Below are 21,549 nucleotides of genomic sequence, written 5' to 3' on the forward strand. Positions count from 1 at the left end.
ATAAAAAAGGGATTGTGGTTAGTGGAGCTGCAGGAAAGTTTGAAGAATTCCTGCAAGTCAGGAAATACTGGGATGGGACTAGTGGTTTGCTTGGGTGCAAGGCTAAGCTGAGTGTTTATAAGGGGACATGGTTTTCTGCATAGCACTTGGCTAGGTGCATCACAGCACAATAAGGGATTAAAGCAAAGCATTGATTACGAACCATATTTGGTGGATTCATACACTAAAAACACCAAGAAGCAAGACACACCTTTGCTTGCCATGCTGTGTGAACTCAGCCATGGTGGTTTATTCAATAAACCACAATTCAACCAGCCATGACTTGACACTATGTATGAGCCAAGTCAACAAGTAATTCCTTTGAAATCCTTTATTGGTAGCTTGAGCATTTTGCTAAGTTTCCTCCTAGAATTTGAAAGAGACCACAGAGTAGAGAGGACCAGAATGTGCAAACATGTTCAAACAAAACGGACTTGCTTGCTTCCTCTGAGAAGTTCATCTTGGAAAGACTCCAGGCACCAGAGAAAGTTTTCTGATCCTCTTTACCCTGCCACCCAGCCACCTGCCAAAGGGGGTGTCAGCTGGCATCACTGAAAGCAGGAACAGTTGCACCAAACACAGGAGGGTTGCTTATCGCCTACAATATGTGAGGGTTGCTTATCACCACACACCCAAGGTTCTTGCCCAATTCAGTCTTGCAGCAGACCTCCCTCTCTCCAAGACAAATACAGCTGATGCAACTTCCTCCTCCTTAACAACTGCCCAGAGAATCAGCCAGGGACAGAACTGAGCGCACACACGCGCGCACACACACACACACACACACTCCTGTAGTTGTGAGGGTATGTTGGAACCACAGTGAAGTCTTATGTGTTAAATAGACTAATATTGTAGAAGAGAGTCTCTGTAGCTCAGGGTTGAAGTGTGGAGTCCTTGGTGCTCTCTGAGCTTGGTGGTTTGTTTGCAGACGTTTCATTGCCAGACTAGGCAACATCTTCAGTGAGACTCTACCCAGTTCTGAAGAGAGGCAGGTTAGGAAGTATAGTTCCATGTTTAATTACTTATTTAATCACCCCCTTTTCAGGGGGCATATGAGTAGAACACACTTTTTCATGTATCATCGACTAGAAGGTACTATCTTAGATGAGGCATTCTCTGTGTCAAGAAAGGGAAATTCCTACTGTTAGAAGTTGCTAAATGATGGGATTGATTAAGCATGGTTTGTTGATCAAGCCAATCAGTCCAACAGATAAGTAGTTGCTGTTTGCTCAATTCCAGATATGTCTGTCCTCCTTTTTTTAGCTGCTCTGGCCTTGCATTTCTGAATTCGCTGGAAGTTTCAGTAGGGTACAAAGCCACAAACAAACCTTAGCACACCATGCTAAGCCACACTTCCAGTCAACAAACCAGGAACTAATTATGGTTTTAAACTATGGTTTATTACCCCAAAACAAACTCAACTTTCCTGACCTTGTTTCTACATTATGCTGAGCCCAAACCAAAGGCATTATACAGTTTGTGCAGTGTGTGACTCTAGAGAAGGGAAACCACTTTTGGTAAGTGGTTGCAGTTTCAAAATCAATTATTACTAGATAACCCGTGACCTGCTGGGTCATTGTTTCAGAGATACCTCCTTACCAGATTCCTCAATGCCTCCAACAATGGCAGAGCTTCTAATGTACTGCCTTCACTGGAAAAGTTCTTAAACATTTAAGGATATATTCAGAGATGTATCTGCTGTGAAAATAGCCCATGTCATTCATATTGAACTGTATAGCCCACTCAAACATCAGGAGTTGACCACAGGAAGTATTTTATGACATTTTGTATTATGTCATAAAATGTTTTCTGATCATGTTTATATTATAAATTGTTTTATAAAATTTGCCAAATTTCAATTCCACGAGAGTCGTAGGTCCTGCATTTTGGACACATTCTGTAAGTTAGCCCATTTGAGTTACCTTGGTTCAAAAATTGCCGCCTTATGCTGCACCATTTCACCCACTTGACAGTTACAAACAAACAGACATGAGAGTTTTAGTAGTATATAGATGCTCATCAAGCACACTCAGCTATGTCTGGTATTAACCATGGGTAGGTCCGAACCCTGGTAAGACGGAGTGGCTGTGGGTTAAGGGTTCCTCGGTATCCGGGACTTTGTCATCTTTGGTTCTGGATGGGGTTGCACTGCCCCAGACAGACCCGGTGCGTAACCTGGGGGTCCTCATGGACTCACGGCTCCTGCTGGAAGAGCAGGTGGCAGCCGTGGCCGGAAGGGCCTTTGCACAGCTTCGTGTTGTGCACCAGTTGCACCCTTTCCTGGATTGGGAAGCCCTTTGGACGGTCACTCATGCCCTTGTTATCTCCCATATAGACTACTGCAATGCACTCTACATGGGGCTACCCTTGAAGAGTATCGGGAAGCTTCAGCTGGTCCAGAATGCGGCCATGCGGACTATTTTTGGCGCCCCTAGAAGGGCGCACATAACACCTTTGCTACGTGAGCTGCATTGGATACCGGTTTGCTTCCAGGTCCAATTCAAGGTGTTGGTTATCACCTTTAAAGCCTTACATGGCATGGGACCAGGTTACCTGAGGAACCGCCTCTTCCCCGTATTATCAGCCCGTCCCACCCGCTCATGCAGAGAGGGCATGCTGCAGACCCCGTCAATAAGAGAATTCCATCTGGCGGGGTCCAGGAGACGGGCCTTCTCGGCAGTAGTGCCCGCCCTTTAGAACATCTTGCCCCCAGAGGTAAGATTAGCCCCATCGCTTTTAGCCTTCCAGAGGAAGTTGAAGACCTGGCTCTGCCACCGGGCTTGGGGCAGGGAGGAGAATTGACATACTTGGGGTTGGCTGGTGCCTTGAAGTACCCCTCCTCCATGATGGCTGAAGAGATCATAGCCATCTGGATTTTATGAGCTGGGATAGTTAAGCAATTGTTTTGTTTTTAATGGGATTTTATTGGAATTTCACCGTGTATTTATTGGAATTTTTATTGTATATTTATTCTGTGTTGTAAACCTCCCAGAGTCCCTCCGGTCGGAGGAGATGGGCGGTGACAAATTTGATAAATAAATAAATAAACCATGGGTAAGTCACCCATAAAGCCAGACCAGATGGCAGAGCAAACAGAGCTAACCCTTCTTTTTTATTTACAGCTATTTTGGTCGGTATCCCAATCATGTTTGCAGTGGCTGGCTGAGTTGGCACTTCCTCGGTTTTGCATGTGCATGAGACAAGGAGTGTGCGTGTGTTTGTAATCTGGGTAAAAAAGTCAAGTAACTATAACAGTCCAGTTGGAGTCATAGCCACAGTAGATGTGCCAGGGGAAGATTAATCCCCTTCCCTTCTGCTTCTCTCACATGTTTACCTGCCAGGATGTGTGAAGAAAAAATGGCAGAAGAGATGCAGTACCTGAAATGACACAGTTTTGCAATCACTGCAAACCACTCCTGTCTCCCTGTCTGGAAGCCAAGGTGGAAGATCATCCTCAGTTTAACCTGGCCCACATCATACAATGAGCCTGTTTGGATAAGTGAACCTTTTACAAAATTTTGTTTCAAACTGCGATTAAGGGACTTGCCCCTCAGCCTATAATCCAAGTGCATATGATGCAAGCTGACCATTTTGGTTTAACTTGCAGTGCATGAAAGCTTCTGACTTTTAGTAACATTTGTTAGTCAAGAAAGGTACTGCTAGACCCCTTCCAGTTACAAGTTTTTAGGTAATCAATGTATCAGTTACAGAAAAGGAGGAAAATGCAAAGCAGACTCCAAATTTCAGGGAGAAGGGATATAATGTTGGTGTCAGCAACCCATTAGAGGCATATAATTCAAAGTCACAATGACTTCTAGGTTATATCCCACTGGAGATTCCAACCTCCACATGTCATACATCTCGAATAAATGAGGCCCTAAAATAGATGCCAATATGCCACATGAGAGATGGCGTGTGGATGGCATGCTTCTGAGTGGTGTCACTAATTGCCAGAAGTCCGGGAGGAAAAGGGCGGCCTCTGTACATTTCTAGCCTTCTGTGTTCCAGCTCAGGGAGAAGGCAGTGCTATTTCCACACTCAGCTATTTTTTATTTGCTCAGAAGCAAACTTGGTAGTCACTTTGAATGGGTTTACTATTAAAAGAAGCCCAAGACAAAGACCCATCATGCTAAGCTGTGGTTTAACCATGTTTCGTTGAATAAACCATTTAGAGCCCTATCGGATTGAAGCAGCATATAAATATAAGTAAAGCATGCTAGATTTGCATACCATGCTAAGCCATAAACCATGGTTTATAAACCAGAATGGCTAGGATCATACCACTGGCTAAATCACAAACAAGCCAGCCACATTTTGGATTAACATGATAGGTACCCAATTTATATAAAGCAGTATACTCCACTCAGGAAAGCTAACATTTAAGACCAGTACACAATTTAAATACTTTAAAAGAAAAAAGTTACACAAAGATTATCCAATAAAAGCAAGTGGTAGCAAGTAAGCTTTTAAGTAAAATTTACACTGCCTGTGGGGTGAATGCTATCCTAAATAGGAAGGTCTTAACCTAAATAGGAAGGTCTTAAAGTACTGCCAGAGTGGTATCCATCTTGGCCTTCCAACATAGGGGAGACAAAAATCAAGCTCTGATTGATCCCAGCATCACCTACTAAAACCAACATCCAAGCAAGGTCTGGAGCCATTGGAAAATACTACCTTTTAAGTCCATGTCTGCCAGGCAGTCTAAAACGGTACCATGAATGCATCAAATGTTTGTGAGAGATGCAGCAGAACCAAAAAGGACATCTTCCTTCTCTACTTTCCAGTCCAGATTGTCTGACTGGATTATTCTAGTCCCAAAACCAGACCTGAGGTAAGATTGTAGTGGGTTTAGATAACATGTTTAATCAAAGAAACCTTGAAATTGAAGATATCAGATATTTACACATCTTGCTTAAGAAGAGCAAACTGAAGACCAGTTAGATCCAGTTGGACCCAGGGAGGACTTTTGCATTAAAGGTTTTACAACACCCGGTGGAACCCTTGAAATATTTTTCAGGCCTCGGGGAACCCCTGAGCATTCAGACTCAAATAGGCCCAGAAGTTACAAAATTACTCTATTTGTTTCACGTGTAGGCCTGTATATATGCATTAACAGTGTTCTTAAACTAAAAATAATGAAACTTACCTAATGTGAAGTTGCCCAAATTTGAAATAATTTTTAAAATAAATAGTGATCTCCTTGGGAACCCCTAGTGACCTCTCATGGAACCCTAGGGTTCCAGGGAACCCTGGGTGAGAAACCCTGGGTTAGAGGGAATGATTCCTTTCTCCAGTGATGCACTGGTCACTCTGTACCAATTCAGACTTCCCTTGGCCACTTTAGTCAATCAAGGACAAGGGTTGAGCATGTGATCAGTGTCATGCTGTCAAGATTCCTGTCCACATTCCTGGGCTGTATAAACTGAAGCCTATTGATAATACATGGACAAGCAAACACCTGAGGAGTCTAACAAAGGTATCCAGAGCAGAACAAATGTAATTTTATCTGCACAAAGTCAGCACAAGTGTAACAGTGGGCAACGAAGTTTTCTTATCAGCCCTTTTACAACTTGGATCAGATCTGCTGGACAAGTTGCTGTGGATGTAACGGTGGAAACAAAGTACACCGTCTTTGCTGCCCTTACCACAGCATAGGCCTTGATATGGGGTCTCTCCTGTTCCTGGTCAGATTCATCCCATCTTCCTCTACTTTTGCTATACCCATCAGGCCTGCTGTTATATGGTCCAGAGTTCTTTGGAAACCAGGAGCCTGATTGGCTCCACCGGGTGGGAGAAGGCATTCATGTCTCAAGTATCTAAATTATTTCCCTATGCCAGATATGGACAATGTCAACCGAAATGGAGGTGATATTTAACAAAATGTACATGCAAAGCCTTATCTTCCAAAATAATTTTGTCATGCCAGGGTATTTGAGGGACCACCTCTTCCTGATTACATCTACTTGTCCCATCAGGTCAGGCAGGAAGGACCCATTACAAGTTCCCTCTGCTAAGGAGTTCCATCTGATGGGACCCAGGAGGAGAGCTTTTTCTGCTGTAGCCCCCACCCTTTGGAACATCATCTCCCCACCCCCAAGGTGAGACTAGCCCGGACCTATTGGCCTTCCGGAACTCTCTCAAGACGTGGTTTTTCCAGCAGGCTTGGAGATCCCTTGGAAAAGGGAGCCCCCGAGATGGCTTTATCGTAAATGAGTTTTTAAACATTCTCCCATAGCTTCATTATATGCATGTTTACCTGTTTTTAATGGTTATTTAAGGTGTGTTTTCATTGTTTTGTTTTTATTGTACATCACTCAGAGTCACATACATGAGATGGACAGCTACATAAATGAGAGAGAGACAGAGAGAGAGAGATGCTTGAAACCACTGGTGAGAGCATTGTACTTAAGGACACTAGAAAACAATTTGCCTGAAACACCCAGCCTTCAGAGGAGTTATAACCACAGTATTTTTTTGATATGGCTGCTCTGCACTCTTGCTTCTAGAACTTATTGCAGATTGTACAGATACGTATTCTGCCTCTTGGCTACTGAGCCTCTATGGCTAAGGACCATGTTCCTCAACCTGGAATTTTCTAGTTATGTTAGGACTATAAATCCTATATTTTCTAATCAGGATTGCCTTCTAAAGTTCTAGTTCTAGCCTGTCTGGGAGGAACCAAGTTCAGAAAATATGGCTATATGAAATGTCTATCTGCAGAGGCAGCCCAGCTCTGAATACTGAGAAGAGCAAGTGAAAGAAAAGGCTTCCTGCCTTATTGTGAGCTTCCTGGAAACACCTGAGTAGCAGCTGTTGGAAGCAAACACTAAATCAACTGTCCAATCCAGTAGAGTCCCTTTCATGCTCAGTGTTTCCAAAATTATCATCCAGCTCAGTCCTAAGGAAGCCATTTTTAGGGGGAAAAGCTAAGCATAGAAATGGACAACAAACTACCCAATCAATTCTTTATTTGCAAATAAGTTCCTCTCAGAACAGACAATTCAGTGAAACCACCACTCCATCATATTGTACATATTGGGTCGACATCCTTCAATTATTACTAAATACAGATGCAGTTTGGAAGCACCACGAGCTTCAACCAGTGACTAGGGACTGCACATGTAGCAATGTTTTTATATATGATAAATGAAGACAGAGAGGGACGTCTGCCTTTAGGATTAGAAAGTCCAAGTTATTGTTGAGGAGGTTGCAACAATTTCCAGCCTTGCTTCCTGCCAACCTTGACAAGAGCTCCCAATGCACCAAGACCAACGCAAGCCGAACTGCCAATAAGAAAACTGTTACCTGAAGATTAGAGTTGGAGAAAACAAGGACTGGTTAGGTCATAGACTATAGATTATATGCTATAATTATTAAGCTCAAAAGCCAAAATATTCATTGAATTTTTTTTTTTTTAAAGGCTTAAGTTGACCAATACTAACTTCTGGCTCCTAACATTGCACCCGATGCACATCCTCCAATGAAGTAGTTCATGGGGTCTTCTGGAGCATCTCGTAGCTCAGCACTGATGCAAGTCGTTGCCGCGAAAACTGCCCCTAAGGTGGCTGTGGAGAAAAAAAAGCAGAAGAGAAAAGCCATGTACAGGGAAACACGGAAAGCAGAAAACACAAGGGTATTTCTGGCCTACTGACCACAATCAATGTTAACTGGCTGGAGCAGTCAATTGCAAATAGTAACGGAGCTTCTGCTGGCCCTGCTAGATCAGAACAAAGAGGGTCAAACATCCTATTTTCCACAATAGCAGGTCAGATGCCTACAAAAAATTCACAAGCTGGAATATGGGAAAATCACCCGTTTGTTCATTTTCTGGCAAACAATTATTTCAGGATAGAATGCTACTGAACACCATTACAATTAATTAATGTAAAAAATAACTGTTAGTTCATCCTATCTGAATTTCTCTAATCCTTTCAAAGACATCTAAGTCAGTAGCTAACAAAATGTGCTATGGTATTAAACTCAGCTACTTAAGAAGCAGCTTTCTTTACTGTGAATTTACCAACAATTACCAATTAAGCTGATAATATACCAGTATTTTTAACCCTATTCTCCAAACGAGAGAAGCTGAGTTCCCACTTGATGCTAAGCCCCCATTTTTAAATCAGTTTGCTGACTAAGTCATAATTAGTTGGATTCACATAACATACAGTAATTAGCCTATTCCAACTATATTATGACTTAGTACAATGTGTAGATTGAGTTGCAGCCCTCCCACTCATGCATTAAATTCTTCCTCTTTGCTGCTTTAAACAATTTATATTGATTAAGTGAGAGCCAGTTTGGTGTAGTGGTTAAGGTACCAGGCTAGAAACCAGGAGACCGTGAGTTCTAGTCCTGCCTTAGGCACAAAGTCAGCTGGGTGACCTTGGGCCAGTCGCGTGCTCTCAGCCCTAGGAAGAAGGCAATGGCAAACCACTTTCGAAAATCTCGCCAAGAAAACTACAGGGACCTGTCCAGGCAGCCTCCAAGAATCGGACATGATTGAATGGATAATTTTTTTACTACTTTATATAAAACAAGGGTTGTCAGACTGTGTTTATGACTACTAAAATGATAAATTAATTTGTGTGCCTTGAATATCATTCCCTCAAGTGAGCAGTCTGGCTTTATTTCCTGGAGTATGGACCGGCTTGATCTTCTTGCAGTCCAAGGCACTCTCAGAATTTTCCTCCAACACCACAGTTCCAAGCATCGATCTTCCTTCTCTCAGCCTTCCTTATGGTCCAGCTCTCGCAGCCATATGTTACTACAGGGAACACCACTGCTTTAACTATGCGGGCCTTTGTTGTCAGTGTGATGTCTCTGCTCTTAACTATTTTATTGCTCTTCTCCCAAGGATTAAATGTCTTCTGATTTCCTGGCTGCAGTCAGCATCTGCAGTAATCTTTGCAACCTTCGCACATCTTTCAGAGTACTAATAGTATTTATGGCGCGGCTAGATTAAAGCCTTTGGGACCTCTAGTTGCTGATGTTGCCATGTAGGGAAAGGGAATCTGAAGCTGCAGTAATAGAATTACAGTGGGAATTTGGAATATAAGAAGCATCAGCATGGGAAATCTCAACACAGTGAAAGGTGAAATGAAAGGTGAAATTGATGTCCTAGGCATCAGCAAATTGAAATAAACTGCCAGTCGGAGGACTGCACTGTTTACTAGTCAGGAGATAAAAAACAAAAAAGGAATGGTGTTGCTTTCACGTCAGAAAGGATACAGGAAGAACAGTACTTGGGTGCAATAATATCAGACTTTGCAGACAACCCTTTAATAAGTCAGTTATCCAAATTTATGCTCCAGCCACTGATGCATAAGAAGAGGTTGACATGTCTTATGGCCAAGTTCAATCTGAAATTGACAGAACATGCAAGTAATATCTGCTGCTGGCAGTTGGAAATTGGAATGCCAAGGTTGGAAATATTGCGGGAGAAAACCTATTTGCACTGTGTAGCCTAGGAAACCAAAATGAAGCAGGAAAATGACTTGTCAATTTCTGCCAGCCAATGATTTCTTCATTGCTAACATCGTCTTCCAATAACCAAAACAGCGCCTCTATGCATGGACATCACTAGATGGAGAACAAATAAATCAAATTGATTATAGTATTGGTACAAGGGGGTGGAAGAGCTGTTATAACAGCAAAAAGGGGCTGATTGTGGAACAGTCCATAAAACGTTTCATGTGGCTAGCCAAAAAATAACGAACAAATGGATCCAAGCCAATGCATTGTTCTCAGTCCAGGCATAAATGACCAGGCTCAAATGCTCATATTTTAGACATCTTATGCAAACACCTAGCTCTCTGGAGAAGTCTACAATGCTGGGAAAGCTAGAAGGAAGGAAAGAGGAAAAGAGGGCCACCAACAGCAAGATGAACGGACTCAATTACGATGGTAATGAGTGGAGCAATGGAAGACCTGAAGGACCAGGTTAGGTGCAGATGGTTCTGGAGAAAATCCATCTATGTATTTGCTGAGGGACACTACCTTGATGGCACATAATCAATCCATCACTCAGTCATTAATATTACAGTTCAATCACTGGGGATTTCTTCTGGGATGGGAATAATACAAACACAGGATACTTCCTTACACTAAAGTAGGCCATTTGTTCTAACTGCTTAGCACAAAACCAACTGGCAGCGCCTTTCTAAAGTTTCACCTAATGATGTGCTAAACATTTTATTTGAAACAATTTGAGTGCAAATGTCCCGTTTCTAGTGCAAACATTTTTCTGAGCATAGAACAGGCTGTTTTGAGTATTTTGGAGGTGTTTTGAGGTCAAAACAGAGCTTGAGTTGCCTCCAAGATGCTCAAAACAGAACATTCCACAACATTCGGTTTTGAAACATTTTGAAACAAAACACCACAATTTGTCCCCCACTGTTTTCACCTAAGAACTGTTCTCAGTCCAAAAGTCACTATAGAAAAGCCAGTGTTCCTCCACTGAGCTATGATCTATCCCCAGTATTTCTGGGGCAAGGGCATTGTGGGAAAGCACACAAGACCTTCAAAGAGCTACTTCAGAAGGAGAAGTATGTTCCCCTCCTCAATTTTAGTATCTCTTGAACAGAACAGATTAAAATGCATTCATGATTTGTTAAACACCCCCATAAGCTTATAAATACAGCATAAGTTACCACCTGAACAGGAACTTAAGAGTTTTTAAACTTCTAGGTTTGGTTTTATTACAGGATCTCTGCTTTAATTATACATTGATTATAAAATAAATAAAATATATGTAAATTAAAAATTATACACTGATTTTAAAAACTGAGATATAATTAAAAATGAAACACTGCCTAAAAGAAATGAAATATAAATAAAAATTAAACCTTGATTACTTCACATACTGTTTTTAAGCAATGGTTTCCAACTGGCTGGGTTCATGTAGGAGAATTAGCAATAAACATGATTTACAACCACAATGCTTTATTCACATAGCAATGCAATAAACTAGTGCTTCTCAACCTTGGCAACTTTAAGATGTGTGGATATGGCTGGCCGGGGAATTCTGGAAGTTGAAGTCCACACATCTTAAAGTTGCCACGGTTGAGAAGCACGGCAATAAGCCATACTGATTTGCATCTGAGTGCTACTAACCAAATAAGCAGGCCTTACCCATAGTGACAGTGGATGAAGCTACTCTTGTAAGTCCTTCTAGGGTTGTTTCGGGTGTGTACAGCACTATATGGTAAACTGAACCAATGAGACCTATAGGAAAATTGTTTTTTTTTTTAAAAAAGGGAGACAGGAAGGTTAGTAGTTCCAGCAACAACAAAACCCTTTATTTTTTTAAAATAAGGAATGTAAACAGGTTATAATTAACTATTTTTTCTTTATTGACAATTCCATAAACATAACATGTATCCAAAGGAATATTCCACTATCCACTATACCAAAATCTAATAATTAGGATAAAAACATGTTACTTTACTATATTGATCATAGATAAAAACAGGTCAGCATCACAGAGCCTGCAATTGACAGTTTTTCCTCAGAGGGGCCTCGGCTTTTTACAGCAGCCTTCTCAACGTGATGTTCTCTTGAACTGTGTTTCTTGAATTTGAGGACCAAGGAAAATCTATCTATCTATGCTGTGAAGAGTATCTAAGAATTCATCTTTAAAAAGGTCAAGATATTAAAGTAACATTGAAACCAAACATACCTGAAACCAAATGTAAAGGAAAACAAATCATATTTATTTTCATATACATATACATACATAGTGCACTGATTATAAATCTTATTGGGATGTATAAGCTTGCATATAACATATTTAATCAACATATGGAATTAGATTTGTTAAAGGAACTCAGAGGCATCATAATACTTACCCTATTTTGAAATTAGGTTGTGTTTATAGTGAATATTAACAATCTACTTTCATATACCAGTTGTGAAAAAGATAGGGCCTTCACTGCCTTTTCACTTAAAAGCTCCTATTTTCAGTAAACTTTCATCGAACTCTGTAGTGACTTCTTAAAAAATGTTTCAATATGATAAGATTTGCCAATGAACCTTCTTCATTCATGGACAGGGTACTTGCTAAGCTAGTGAAATGTCACAGATCTAAAACCTAATTAAAATCTTATCTTGAATCCTGGGACCAGCTCACAAACATCCTCAAGTTCTTTGGGGAGCTCTGGTATTTCATGGAACAGAGTTTGAGAAACATTGTTCTGGATGTGCTGGATTTCAGTTCTGAAATCTTCCAGCCAATCTGGCCAAAGTGTGCTGGACATCAGTGAAACTGAAATCAGCTTAGGGTTTGCACAGTCAACATCCCTGCCTAACGATGACTCTGAATCAGAATTATGACTTGGAATCAGAATCATAAAGCTAGAAGGGGCCATTTAGGCCATCAAGTATAATCTCACATTTTGTGTAGGAATTTATAGTAAAACATCCATGAGAGATGATTGTCCAGCCTCTATCTGAACACATCCTTAGAAGGGGGCTTACCAATTTTGCTATGGAATGTCTTCTGCCATCAAATTCCTCTTATACTTTGAAAGTTTTTTCTAACATTAAACCAAAACCTGTCTTCTGTAAATTAAACTGTTACTTTGTGTTCTGCGTTTTGAGATGATTGGCCCTCTTTTCTGTGCCATACCTTCAGATCTTAAGGCTGAGTTCTTGGTTATTGCACTGATCCAAAAGGGCTAGAATCACACACGCCAAACAATAAAAATGTGTTGAGTGACTTTACCTGACCCAATTAACCACATGCGCAACATGCAATCAAACAGTGCTGTCATATCAGCCTGTATGAGGGGCGAAAACAGAGACAAGCTGCTGGCATTCCCACCTGGCTGAAATCAAGGTTGCCACCAAAGTGAACGTGAATGTTTTAATGCACGCACACTTCCAAAATCATGTTTGCCCATAACGCAGTGTGGCTCTTCTACTCTGCTGATACCCCAAGTCCTGTAATGGGAAGAGGCAGCAACAGTAGGCTACCCTGCAAGGTATGATTGGGGGCCACATCTCCTGCAGTCAGCATGTCTATGAAGGAGGAGTTTACCAGTGAAAACACTGACCTTGCAGAATACCTGCATTTGCCCTTCCATGGATCATCCCCGCACCAAACCAGATATTCAAAAAGGACACCGATCAGCAAGGGAACGATCCAGTAACTGGGCCAGCCGCTCTACAAGGATTACTGAGCCCAGCAAATGGATGGGAGGGGCAGTCCTGCAAACAGGCCAATTGGAGCCTAGCAGGCCCGGGACAACTCCTCCCTCCACGCCACACAGAGCTCGGCATGGAAACATTTCTTCCATCTTTTCAGGGAAAGCGCTCTTTTCCCGTCGGAATGCTTACAACCGGCTGCAGCCCGCCTCTGCGGTGGACTGACAACGAGATGGAGGCTAAGCAGTGAGGACACGTCCTCAATGAACATTACGCAGGGCGTCTTCCAGCCGGGGCAAGGAGGCTCTGTGGACCAGCCCACAGAAAGCTCGACGTGACGGCAAAACGACGGCAGTGGACGCTCAAGGACGGGGATCTTTTTTGTCACGATTCCCGGGTGGACGCAGCTAATTCGGGGTAACTTCCGAGTCAACCACGGAAGAGGAGCCCTACAATAACAGCCCCTCTCAGTTGGGTTCTCACCGGTAATGGCCCCGAAGCGCCCCGCAAGCCAGGTCTTACGGACACAGTTCGTGCCCTCCGGAATGTCCCAGTACCCGCTCATGTTGACACCAACAGCGGCGACTGGCGTAAGTATCGCGAGGCCTCACCAAGGACACTAGGAGCTGGGTCTCGCGAGAGCGTGACCCTGAGTTACACGAGGGCCAATTACAACTCGAGGCTCCTAAGGACCGGGCGGGATTAGGGGAAGGTAGGCGTGGCCTCACTGACCATCGGGGCGGGGCTTCTTCCGTCGGAGAAGAGTTGATTGGCTTGTGGGTATGGCTTAGCGTGCTTTCCATTGGTAGATGCTTGGGCGGTAAAGCGGCATAATGCCGCGCGTGCTTTCTTTCTCCTCCTCTCGCCTGCTTACTTGGACCGGTTGGTGCAGGACGTTGTAAAGGCCGCGCTTTACCGGCCCAATTTGGCTGTCACGCGTGGAACCTCAAACCTGACACAGCTTTCCGTCAGGCGGCTCTAACCGGAGGTGTAGCCCAACTTGTCATTCTCTCAGGACCCATTAGTGTGGCCTCGCTTCTGATTGGTCAACCCGAGTGAAGGGCGCGGCAAGGTTCCCTTTGTGGTGGGTGTGATCTGCGTTCCCATTGGCTACGATGCGCGGGCAGTGGGCGGGGCGTCCCCGGGCGTCGTCGTCGTCCATGATGTCTTCATCTTCGCCGCCGACGCCGGTCCAGATTCGCGAGGCTAACGCGCACCTGGCAGCGCTGCACGGACGGGTTGCAGAATTGGAGCGACGGTTGGCAGCTGCGGAGCGCACGGTGCACGGCCAGGCTGAGAGTCTCATCCGGAAGGATGCCGAGATGCGCCAGGCGGTGCTCGGGCTTCGGGAGGGCAAAGACAGGTACAGACCTCGAGCAGGACTAGCACCTTCATTAGAGTGGCTTTGCAGTTAGTGAAAGAATTAGAAGCGGAATTTGGATCAAGAGGACTGAAATTTAAGTTTTCTTTTAAATATAAAACCAAAAACCGTATTGTTTGGCTGTCCGATTTTTCTTAGTTTTTTAAAGTGCTGAGATTTTTAGAGAACTCGTTGGTGCTATAGGTCCGCTGTGCTTACTCTGACTGGCATTTACTTTTTTTGGACGTGGGGCTATCTTTATATGAAGTTGGGCCTCTGTATACTGCTAAGCTTTGGCCCTCGTGGAGGCTGCAAACTATACTTTTTGGGCTTTTCCCCTCACTCACTCTTGCTAAACAATTTGTCATTATTTCTCAGCATTAGGAAATAAAACTTATTGGACAGCTAAAGCAAATATCAGTTTACTAAATTTCATGGTGGGACATAGCTATCCCACATGGAACTTCAGGAACAGATTAACAGGAAAAGATGGCAGATTGAGGCTGGGAGCAGCTATGGTTATGAAAGGGCTATCAGTAGCTTTTCCTGTTGAATAAGCGGTTGCGTAATTGTTCCAGTATGCTTCAGGCAGGCTGGAAAATTTACCAGCAGGTAGAAATCCTTTGAAACATGTTATCACAGGAGGCCCCAAGGGCAGCTCTGCTTGCAAGCCTGTCTAATTGCATCTTGCAACTTTCATACAATCATCCCATTCCAAATGAATACTTTCACCTCTAACTTATTAGCATGGCTCAGTCTTAGGAAACAGAATTTACTGGTCCTTTCCACCATCATCCATTTTTTTTTCCTTCCAAAGGGAAATTGCCATATTGGAGGAGAAGCTGCAGTCTTCTGAACAGCATGCCCAAAAACTGTTAAATGTGATCCAGGAAAAAGACAGTTTGATAATGCAACTGAGGCACAGGAGCCGCTTGCTGACCAAGATCTGCCGTAGCCGTCCAGTCCTGGACAATCTCCTGGCATACATGGCTGAAGGGGAGCAGCTGAGTCCTGTCCTTGGTGCACAAAGTGACAGCAACTCACCAGATCACAGCCTGTCATTGGAGACAAACTGTATTCCAGATCTTGATTTGGACACTAAAGACTTTTCACTTGGGGATGATGAACAGGATTCAGACAAGACTTTGTTTGGGACAACAGTGTAAATGGACAAGATTCTTGGGTCCCATATCTGACGCCTGTTTTAGATAATTTCTCTTTTGAGTAGGGTAATACCACTTTTTTTTTACCCTGACCTGCTTAAGCTGGGTTGACAGTTAAAATGACTGTTTTTAAACCAGCACTTCAATAATAATTTCGTGTATCAGCAGACTTTTTTTTATGTGTGGCTTAGGAATTATGCCTTTTTTTTCTGCACCCCCTTAATTGGATGTAGGGTAGCTGAATCTCTAGGACAAATTATGACAGTCCCAGCATCTTCCAATGTTGGTTATGTTTCCAGTTTTGGGAGTTGTAGTTTGGCAACAACTGGAGCACCCCAGGTTGCCTAGTCCCGCTCTAAGAGAAGCAGGTGTCTAAAGGGAAGTTGCTAACTTAATTAACATTACTCTAAATAATGTTGCCATCACTGCTCTCTCTCTCTCAATATTTTTACTGCTATGTCCAGCCAAAGCCAGCAGCAGTCTCTTTGGGAGTAGAACAGGACCAGAATGGGTTCACACTGCAAGGAAGGAATTCAAATTAGGGTTAGACATCAGGAGGAATTTTCTGTTATGAGCTGTCAGCTAGTGGAACAAATTGTAATATAACTTGGTAAGTTCTCCTTCGCTAAAGGAGATGCTCTAGTGAATCCTGCACTGAGCAGGGGTTGTACTAGATGACCTCTCTGGTTCCTTCTAATTCTGTGATTGTATAATTTGGGCTTTGCGTGTGCCAGATGGGCTTTTAGTTTAGAATATAAAATGCATGGGGGTCGCAAATCATGCCTTTGTTGATAAACTTGGAAAGAAGTTTCCCATACTTAGAATGATGGAAAGAAGAATGTTCCTTAGATACTAGTATCTATTTTTTTTTTAAGAGCCATGGTTAAAACTTGAATCCTGGAGTCCAGTCCTGCAAGTATTCTTCATTTGTACTGAAATGTACATATAAAACTTTACTTCCTTTCATTGGGGAGCTTCATCTCCCTTCAAGACTTAGCCCTTAACAATCTTACTGGAGTATAAACTGGGGAGTGCATCTAATGAACCTTCAGCTCTGAGGTGTGATTTATGTCCATCTTTAAGCTGGATAGGCATTTTTTTTTAGGAGGGGCAAAATCACAGAGAAATAGGAAACTTCCTTTTTGGCCTGTTTGGCTAACCCATGAGAATGAGCAGAGAATTTCAGCTTCTGGTACCACCTCTGTTTGCTTGAGCAGGAAAAGGAATACAGCCATCTTTTATTTATGGTGTTAGGGGTTGTTAGCTCTTCTCCATGGTTGTCTCTTAAAAAAAAAGGAAGCAGTGAGTGTGAGAGCTATTAAACAGTGGACCAGGTTGCCTCCTGGAATCATGGGGGCTCCATCACTGGAGATTTTCAGACAAAGGTTGGACAGCCATTTGTCTGGGATGGTCTGAGGATTCCTGGCCTGGGAAGGGGGTTAGATCAGAAGATCCCAAGCTTCCTTCCAATCCTATGAGTCAGTCAGGAGAGATCAAACCCTATGATTAGCTTCTCAGTGGTGGAAAAAGACTGGTTGTTTTTTTTTAACACTAGCAATTTTGTGTCAAAAAATACTATCATAAGTGTGCTAAAAATGCTGAGAAGTTCTGTTGAATTAACTTGGATCCGTTTCCTAGCAAAAATCTGGAAGTTGCTTCAGTGCAGTTGTTTTCCTTGCCTGCCTTCTTGGCCAAGCCTATTGGTATTGTTCAAAATATAGGATGCGTGCAACCAATAGGCTTTTTTTCAGAACTGACTGAACAAGCATGCAGGGCTGCTACAAAAGCTGTGAATAGACAGGCAGGGTGGCCATGATTATTACTGGCCTGGGGGTGGGGAAATGGGGAGATTGTCGTTTGTTTTGATTCTATTCTAATAGGCAGTAGACAATGTTGCATGGAGGCTCAGTTCACATGACAAACAGAACTATCAGCCTTTGTTAAACTTTGGAAGTATTTTACCCCTGTCGTGCGGGGCTCTTGAACCCCCCCGTTTCAGGATTACCTGGGCATTCAGACCTGAAACATACGCCATCGTAGATCATTGAAAATGGTGGCTGTTTTGGGTTGGAGCACCATGGTAAGTCTGAAACCTTCATTAACCAGCTCCAGAAGGCAGGGGTACAATGGCTAGCTGGCTGAGTTTTATAATTCAGTGTCTCATGTGAATCCAGCCAAACCTTGGGGTACTTAATCCACTTTAAAATTATATTCAGTAAAATGCTGTGCAATTGGCAGGCAACAAAACGTTACATTAGAGAGATTCCTGTATACAGCTCCAGTCAGCTATGACCTCTTCTACAATACAGTAGCCCATTTTTATACATATTTCTAAACCCGTCAAGTGTGCTGATACCTCTCTCATGTCTGGGAGCTGCTGTCTGTGCTACAGAGGCAGTAGCAGCCACTTCCAAATGTTAGAAGTAGAAGGGCTCCGTAAGATGTTGAACCTTTCAATACGCCAACTCCTTTTCAGCCGGAGATCACTTAATAATTTCAATGTTTTAAGGCGGTGTTTCTCAACCTTGGCGACTTTAAGATGTGTGGATTTCAACTCCCAGCTGGGTGGGGAATTCTGGGAGTCGAAGCCCACACAACTTAAAGTTGCCAAGGTTGAGAAACACGGTGTTAAGGGACCTTGAGCTATAGAGGAAAGTAACGGAGAAGCAAAATCCGATGGTTTAGGCCATAGGGAGGTGGGCGGGGGTTCTGTTCCAGAGGAAAGTAGAAATGTGCCAAGGGAGCCATTCTGGTGGAGTTCACAGAATTCCACCAACCTAAACAGCCATGAAACTGCCTTGGTGTCCTCTTGATCCCATCTTAGCCATGTAACTTTTGAAATGGCAGATGTTGTGATAACAGCAGCGTGATTTCCAAAGATCCTGCTTTTTGTTTCATCTTAATTCCAGTCTTCCCCAATCTTGTCTGCCCAGATGGGTTGAGTGAACTCTTGTGATCTCCACCTTGGGGAAGCTGCAGATTTTCCACTGGCATTTTGGCAACCCTTTGCTCTGTAACTTACTGTATTTCTGTGCAACAAATAATTAGTCTCTTGAATGAGTGATCGCAGTCCGAAGCACTCTTACAGGGAACCAGTGAAACTAATTTCTGAATATACATGTATAGGATTGGTTTGTTTTATTTAATGCCTGTTACCTTCATTCTGAGTCATGGTAGTTCTCTACTGACAACTGAAGCACCAGTTAAGTGCCTATGGGGATTTTGTTACACTAGGTCCTCAATCTATTTTTTCTTGTTGGAAGCAAAATAATATTAAAAAAATATTTTGGTATACTTGATCTGTACTGTATTCTGGTGTTTTTCTCACTGCTTTTTAAATGTTTGCTTGTTTTACGTGAGTTTTCACTAAGATATAAGACTAGACTGATTCCTAGCAGGAATACCAGAACTTTTCAAAACTGCCTGATTTTATGACCATTCTTACATTGTTCTAAACTATGATTTGCTTATGGTTTATGGAATTACACTAACATTGGCTGGGTTTGCACAACAGTAAATCAGCTTGGCAACCCATAATATTTGGGTATATGCAATATTATAAGTCAAATTACTGCCTTGGCATGATGTCTGAAGTCTTTGAGAGCCACTTTGGTTTAGTGGTGAAGGCACCAGGCTAGAAACTCATGGAAAGCCCATGAGTCCTAGTTCCACCTTAGGCATGAAGCCAGATGGATGACCTTGGGCCAGCCTCTCTCTCAGCCCTAGGAAGAAGGCAATGGCAAACCACTTCTGAAAAACCTTGCCAAGAAGAAGTCTTTAAAACAATTCCCAAGTTTGGGGTAAAAGCCTTATCTCTCTAAGCCAAAATTGCTTCTCCTAGACATTTCTATTGTAGACATTTTGGGGAGAGCATGAAGTGCTGCTTATAAAAAAGTGAGTGATGTAGTAGTTACTTCAGTATGGGACCAGGAGACAGAGATTTAAGTTCATACTCAACTAGGGAGACTCATTCTGTGACTTTGCTCCCACACATGCTTGTCATGAGAATAATGTAGACTGATGGAGTTTAAACTATGGGCTATACTATCTTTGATAGTTTTCAAAGAGCGTTAAACAAATTCAAAGATGAGACAAAGTTTATTGCTCATGACTAAATTTAAACCCCACCTACAGGAACAGTCTAACCCCTAAATATAAGTTGAGAAGGAAAAATAGAGGAAATATTAGTTGAATATCATGACTCTTTTTAAAAAAGCTGTTTGATCAGTTGCTATGATGTGAACCTCTTTCCCAAGAAAGAAATTTCTCAGAATTCTGAGAGCTCGGAGTCATTGATTTAACACAGAGTTAAATAAATAGTTTTTAACTGTTGTTAGCCACTCAGAATCATGACTTTGAGATGGGCAGCCATATAAATTGAAATAACTTTCAGAATGTTGAAGAGCCCTGGGGCATAATGGTGAAGGAGCTGAACTAAGAGCAGGAGATTCATTTCAGATCCACATCTATGTTGATCCTGCTTGTTCTCATGGCATTTGCTAGTATTGAACACAGATCCTCCTGGACTGTCTTTGTGAGTTGTGGATTGGAGGCCCGTTTCTATGGTGCTTCCAGTACTACCTGTAGGGAAAATCTTAAAGCGTAAAACAGGGTGAGACTTTATGGACTGTGGCAGCGGGGCTGCTAGGTCATGGCTGTCGTTGGAGGCTGCATTGACTTGCTTGACCAGCTGGCTGGGTTTCCAACCTCACACTTAGGTTCAGGGAATGCACTCCCTCCGGTTTCCCCTGTGCTTGGTCTGGAGCCACAGCTAGTGCAGGATGCAATGATCGGATTGCTTGGCTGTGTACATGATACAACCCTGCTGGAGCCACTGCTCTGGGTGCCAGATGCCTACCAAATCAGGTGTTGCTTATGACACATTAGGCTCTAGTTGACTTGATCTTACGCATTATCTTGCCTAATTAAGTTTGTTCTCGCCTTCCTTTCTGGGATTAATCCCGTCTTTATTTCTCCAGTATTTTGCTCATTGTGGAGCAAAACACTTGGAAACATCAGATTCATGACCTCCCAGTCCCAAAGAACTCTCTATTCCTTTCTTTGCTATAAATTGTAAATTTGTTAAATATTTATTTAGTTATCAATCAAATTTTGTCACTGCCCATCTCCCCCCACAAGAGGGTCTCTGGGCGGTTACAGATGACATTATCTTTGTCTATATAACATTAACCTGGATTGTTCATTTTTGCTTTATACTGTTGTAATGAGTTTTTCTAAATATTCATTCCTTTGGGCTCCCAAAACGGCACTATCTTTTTTTTTCAAATGGTTGTATTTTATCCTCAACTTTTGGCACCACCTGCCGTTTCTTACAGTCCTACTTTTCTTACAATCTATTCATTGTAGAAGTTAAACTTTGCAAATGTTTCTGAACTACAATTCCCAGAATCCTTTGTTATTTGCCATCCTGGTGAGGCTGGGACTGCTGGGAGTTGTGGTTGGTTCAGCAACATCCGTACAGGCGCATATTATTTGAGTCTGACGAAGTGCTATGTAGGTCAAAATATAGTATAGGCAATGGTAGAATAACATTAGAAATAATGAGGCAGCTTTCTCCAACTTTCTAATTCCTAGATGTGTTGGGATCAGAACTCCCAGAAGTCCCATTTTTAGAGAATTCTGGGAGTTCTTGTTGCAAAACACCAGGGTGGGAAAGGTTGCTCCAGAAAACAGGATCTGCTGGACTGTCAATGAAAAACAGCAACCGAAAACAGTCCTGCCTCTGCGCATGGTGAAATTAAAATATCTGGGCACAAAAGTAGTCATTTTGGCCAACAATTGCTAATTTATGTAGGTGACAGTCCTCACAATTAGACAACA

At 42.6% G+C, this 21,549-nt stretch overlaps 3 protein-coding genes across 3 annotated transcripts in view; 2 read left to right on the plus strand and 1 right to left on the minus strand.

Annotated features, from left to right (window-relative positions):
• The window catches only part of ARRDC2 (arrestin domain containing 2), a 463,191-nt gene that overhangs the window by 353,856 nt on the left and 87,786 nt on the right, over positions 1-21,549 (plus strand). The gene's annotated exons all lie outside the window — the stretch shown is intronic.
• On the minus strand, positions 6,991-13,792 carry NDUFA11 (NADH:ubiquinone oxidoreductase subunit A11). Its single transcript, XM_063290667.1, has 4 exons — positions 13,669-13,792; positions 11,173-11,265; positions 7,482-7,604; positions 6,991-7,344 (listed from the first exon to the last, which is right to left on the minus strand). Exons 1-4 carry the CDS (start codon positions 13,748-13,750, stop codon positions 7,232-7,234), a joined length of 411 nt encoding a protein of 136 aa, XP_063146737.1. The 5' UTR covers positions 13,751-13,792; the 3' UTR covers positions 6,991-7,231.
• Positions 14,340-15,834, plus strand: VMAC (vimentin type intermediate filament associated coiled-coil protein). Its single transcript, XM_063290668.1, has 2 exons — positions 14,340-14,548; positions 15,363-15,834. Exons 1-2 carry the CDS (start codon positions 14,346-14,348, stop codon positions 15,709-15,711), a joined length of 552 nt encoding a protein of 183 aa, XP_063146738.1. The 5' UTR covers positions 14,340-14,345; the 3' UTR covers positions 15,712-15,834.

This window comes from Candoia aspera, chromosome 1, assembly GCF_035149785.1.
Source record: "Candoia aspera isolate rCanAsp1 chromosome 1, rCanAsp1.hap2, whole genome shotgun sequence".
NCBI classification, from domain to species: Eukaryota; Metazoa; Chordata; class Lepidosauria; order Squamata; family Boidae; genus Candoia; species Candoia aspera.

Excerpts from the sequence above, each read along its gene's own strand:
- NDUFA11 (XM_063290667.1), bottom strand. The coding sequence starts at position 13,750 with ATGAGCGGGTACTGGGACATTCCGGAGGGCACGAACTGTGTCCGTAAG. Across the intron at positions 11,266-13,668 it reads GCGCTTCGGGGCCATTACCG|GTCTCATTGGTTCAGTTTAC; the intron begins GTGAGAACCCAA and ends ATTTTCCTATAG. Across the intron at positions 7,345-7,481 it reads TGCAATGTTAGGAGCCAGAA|GTAACAGTTTTCTTATTGGC; the intron begins GTTAGTATTGGT and ends TCTAATCTTCAG.
- VMAC (XM_063290668.1), top strand. The coding sequence starts at position 14,346 with ATGATGTCTTCATCTTCGCCGCCGACGCCGGTCCAGATTCGCGAGGCT. Across the intron at positions 14,549-15,362 it reads CTTCGGGAGGGCAAAGACAG|GGAAATTGCCATATTGGAGG; the intron begins GTACAGACCTCG and ends TTCCTTCCAAAG.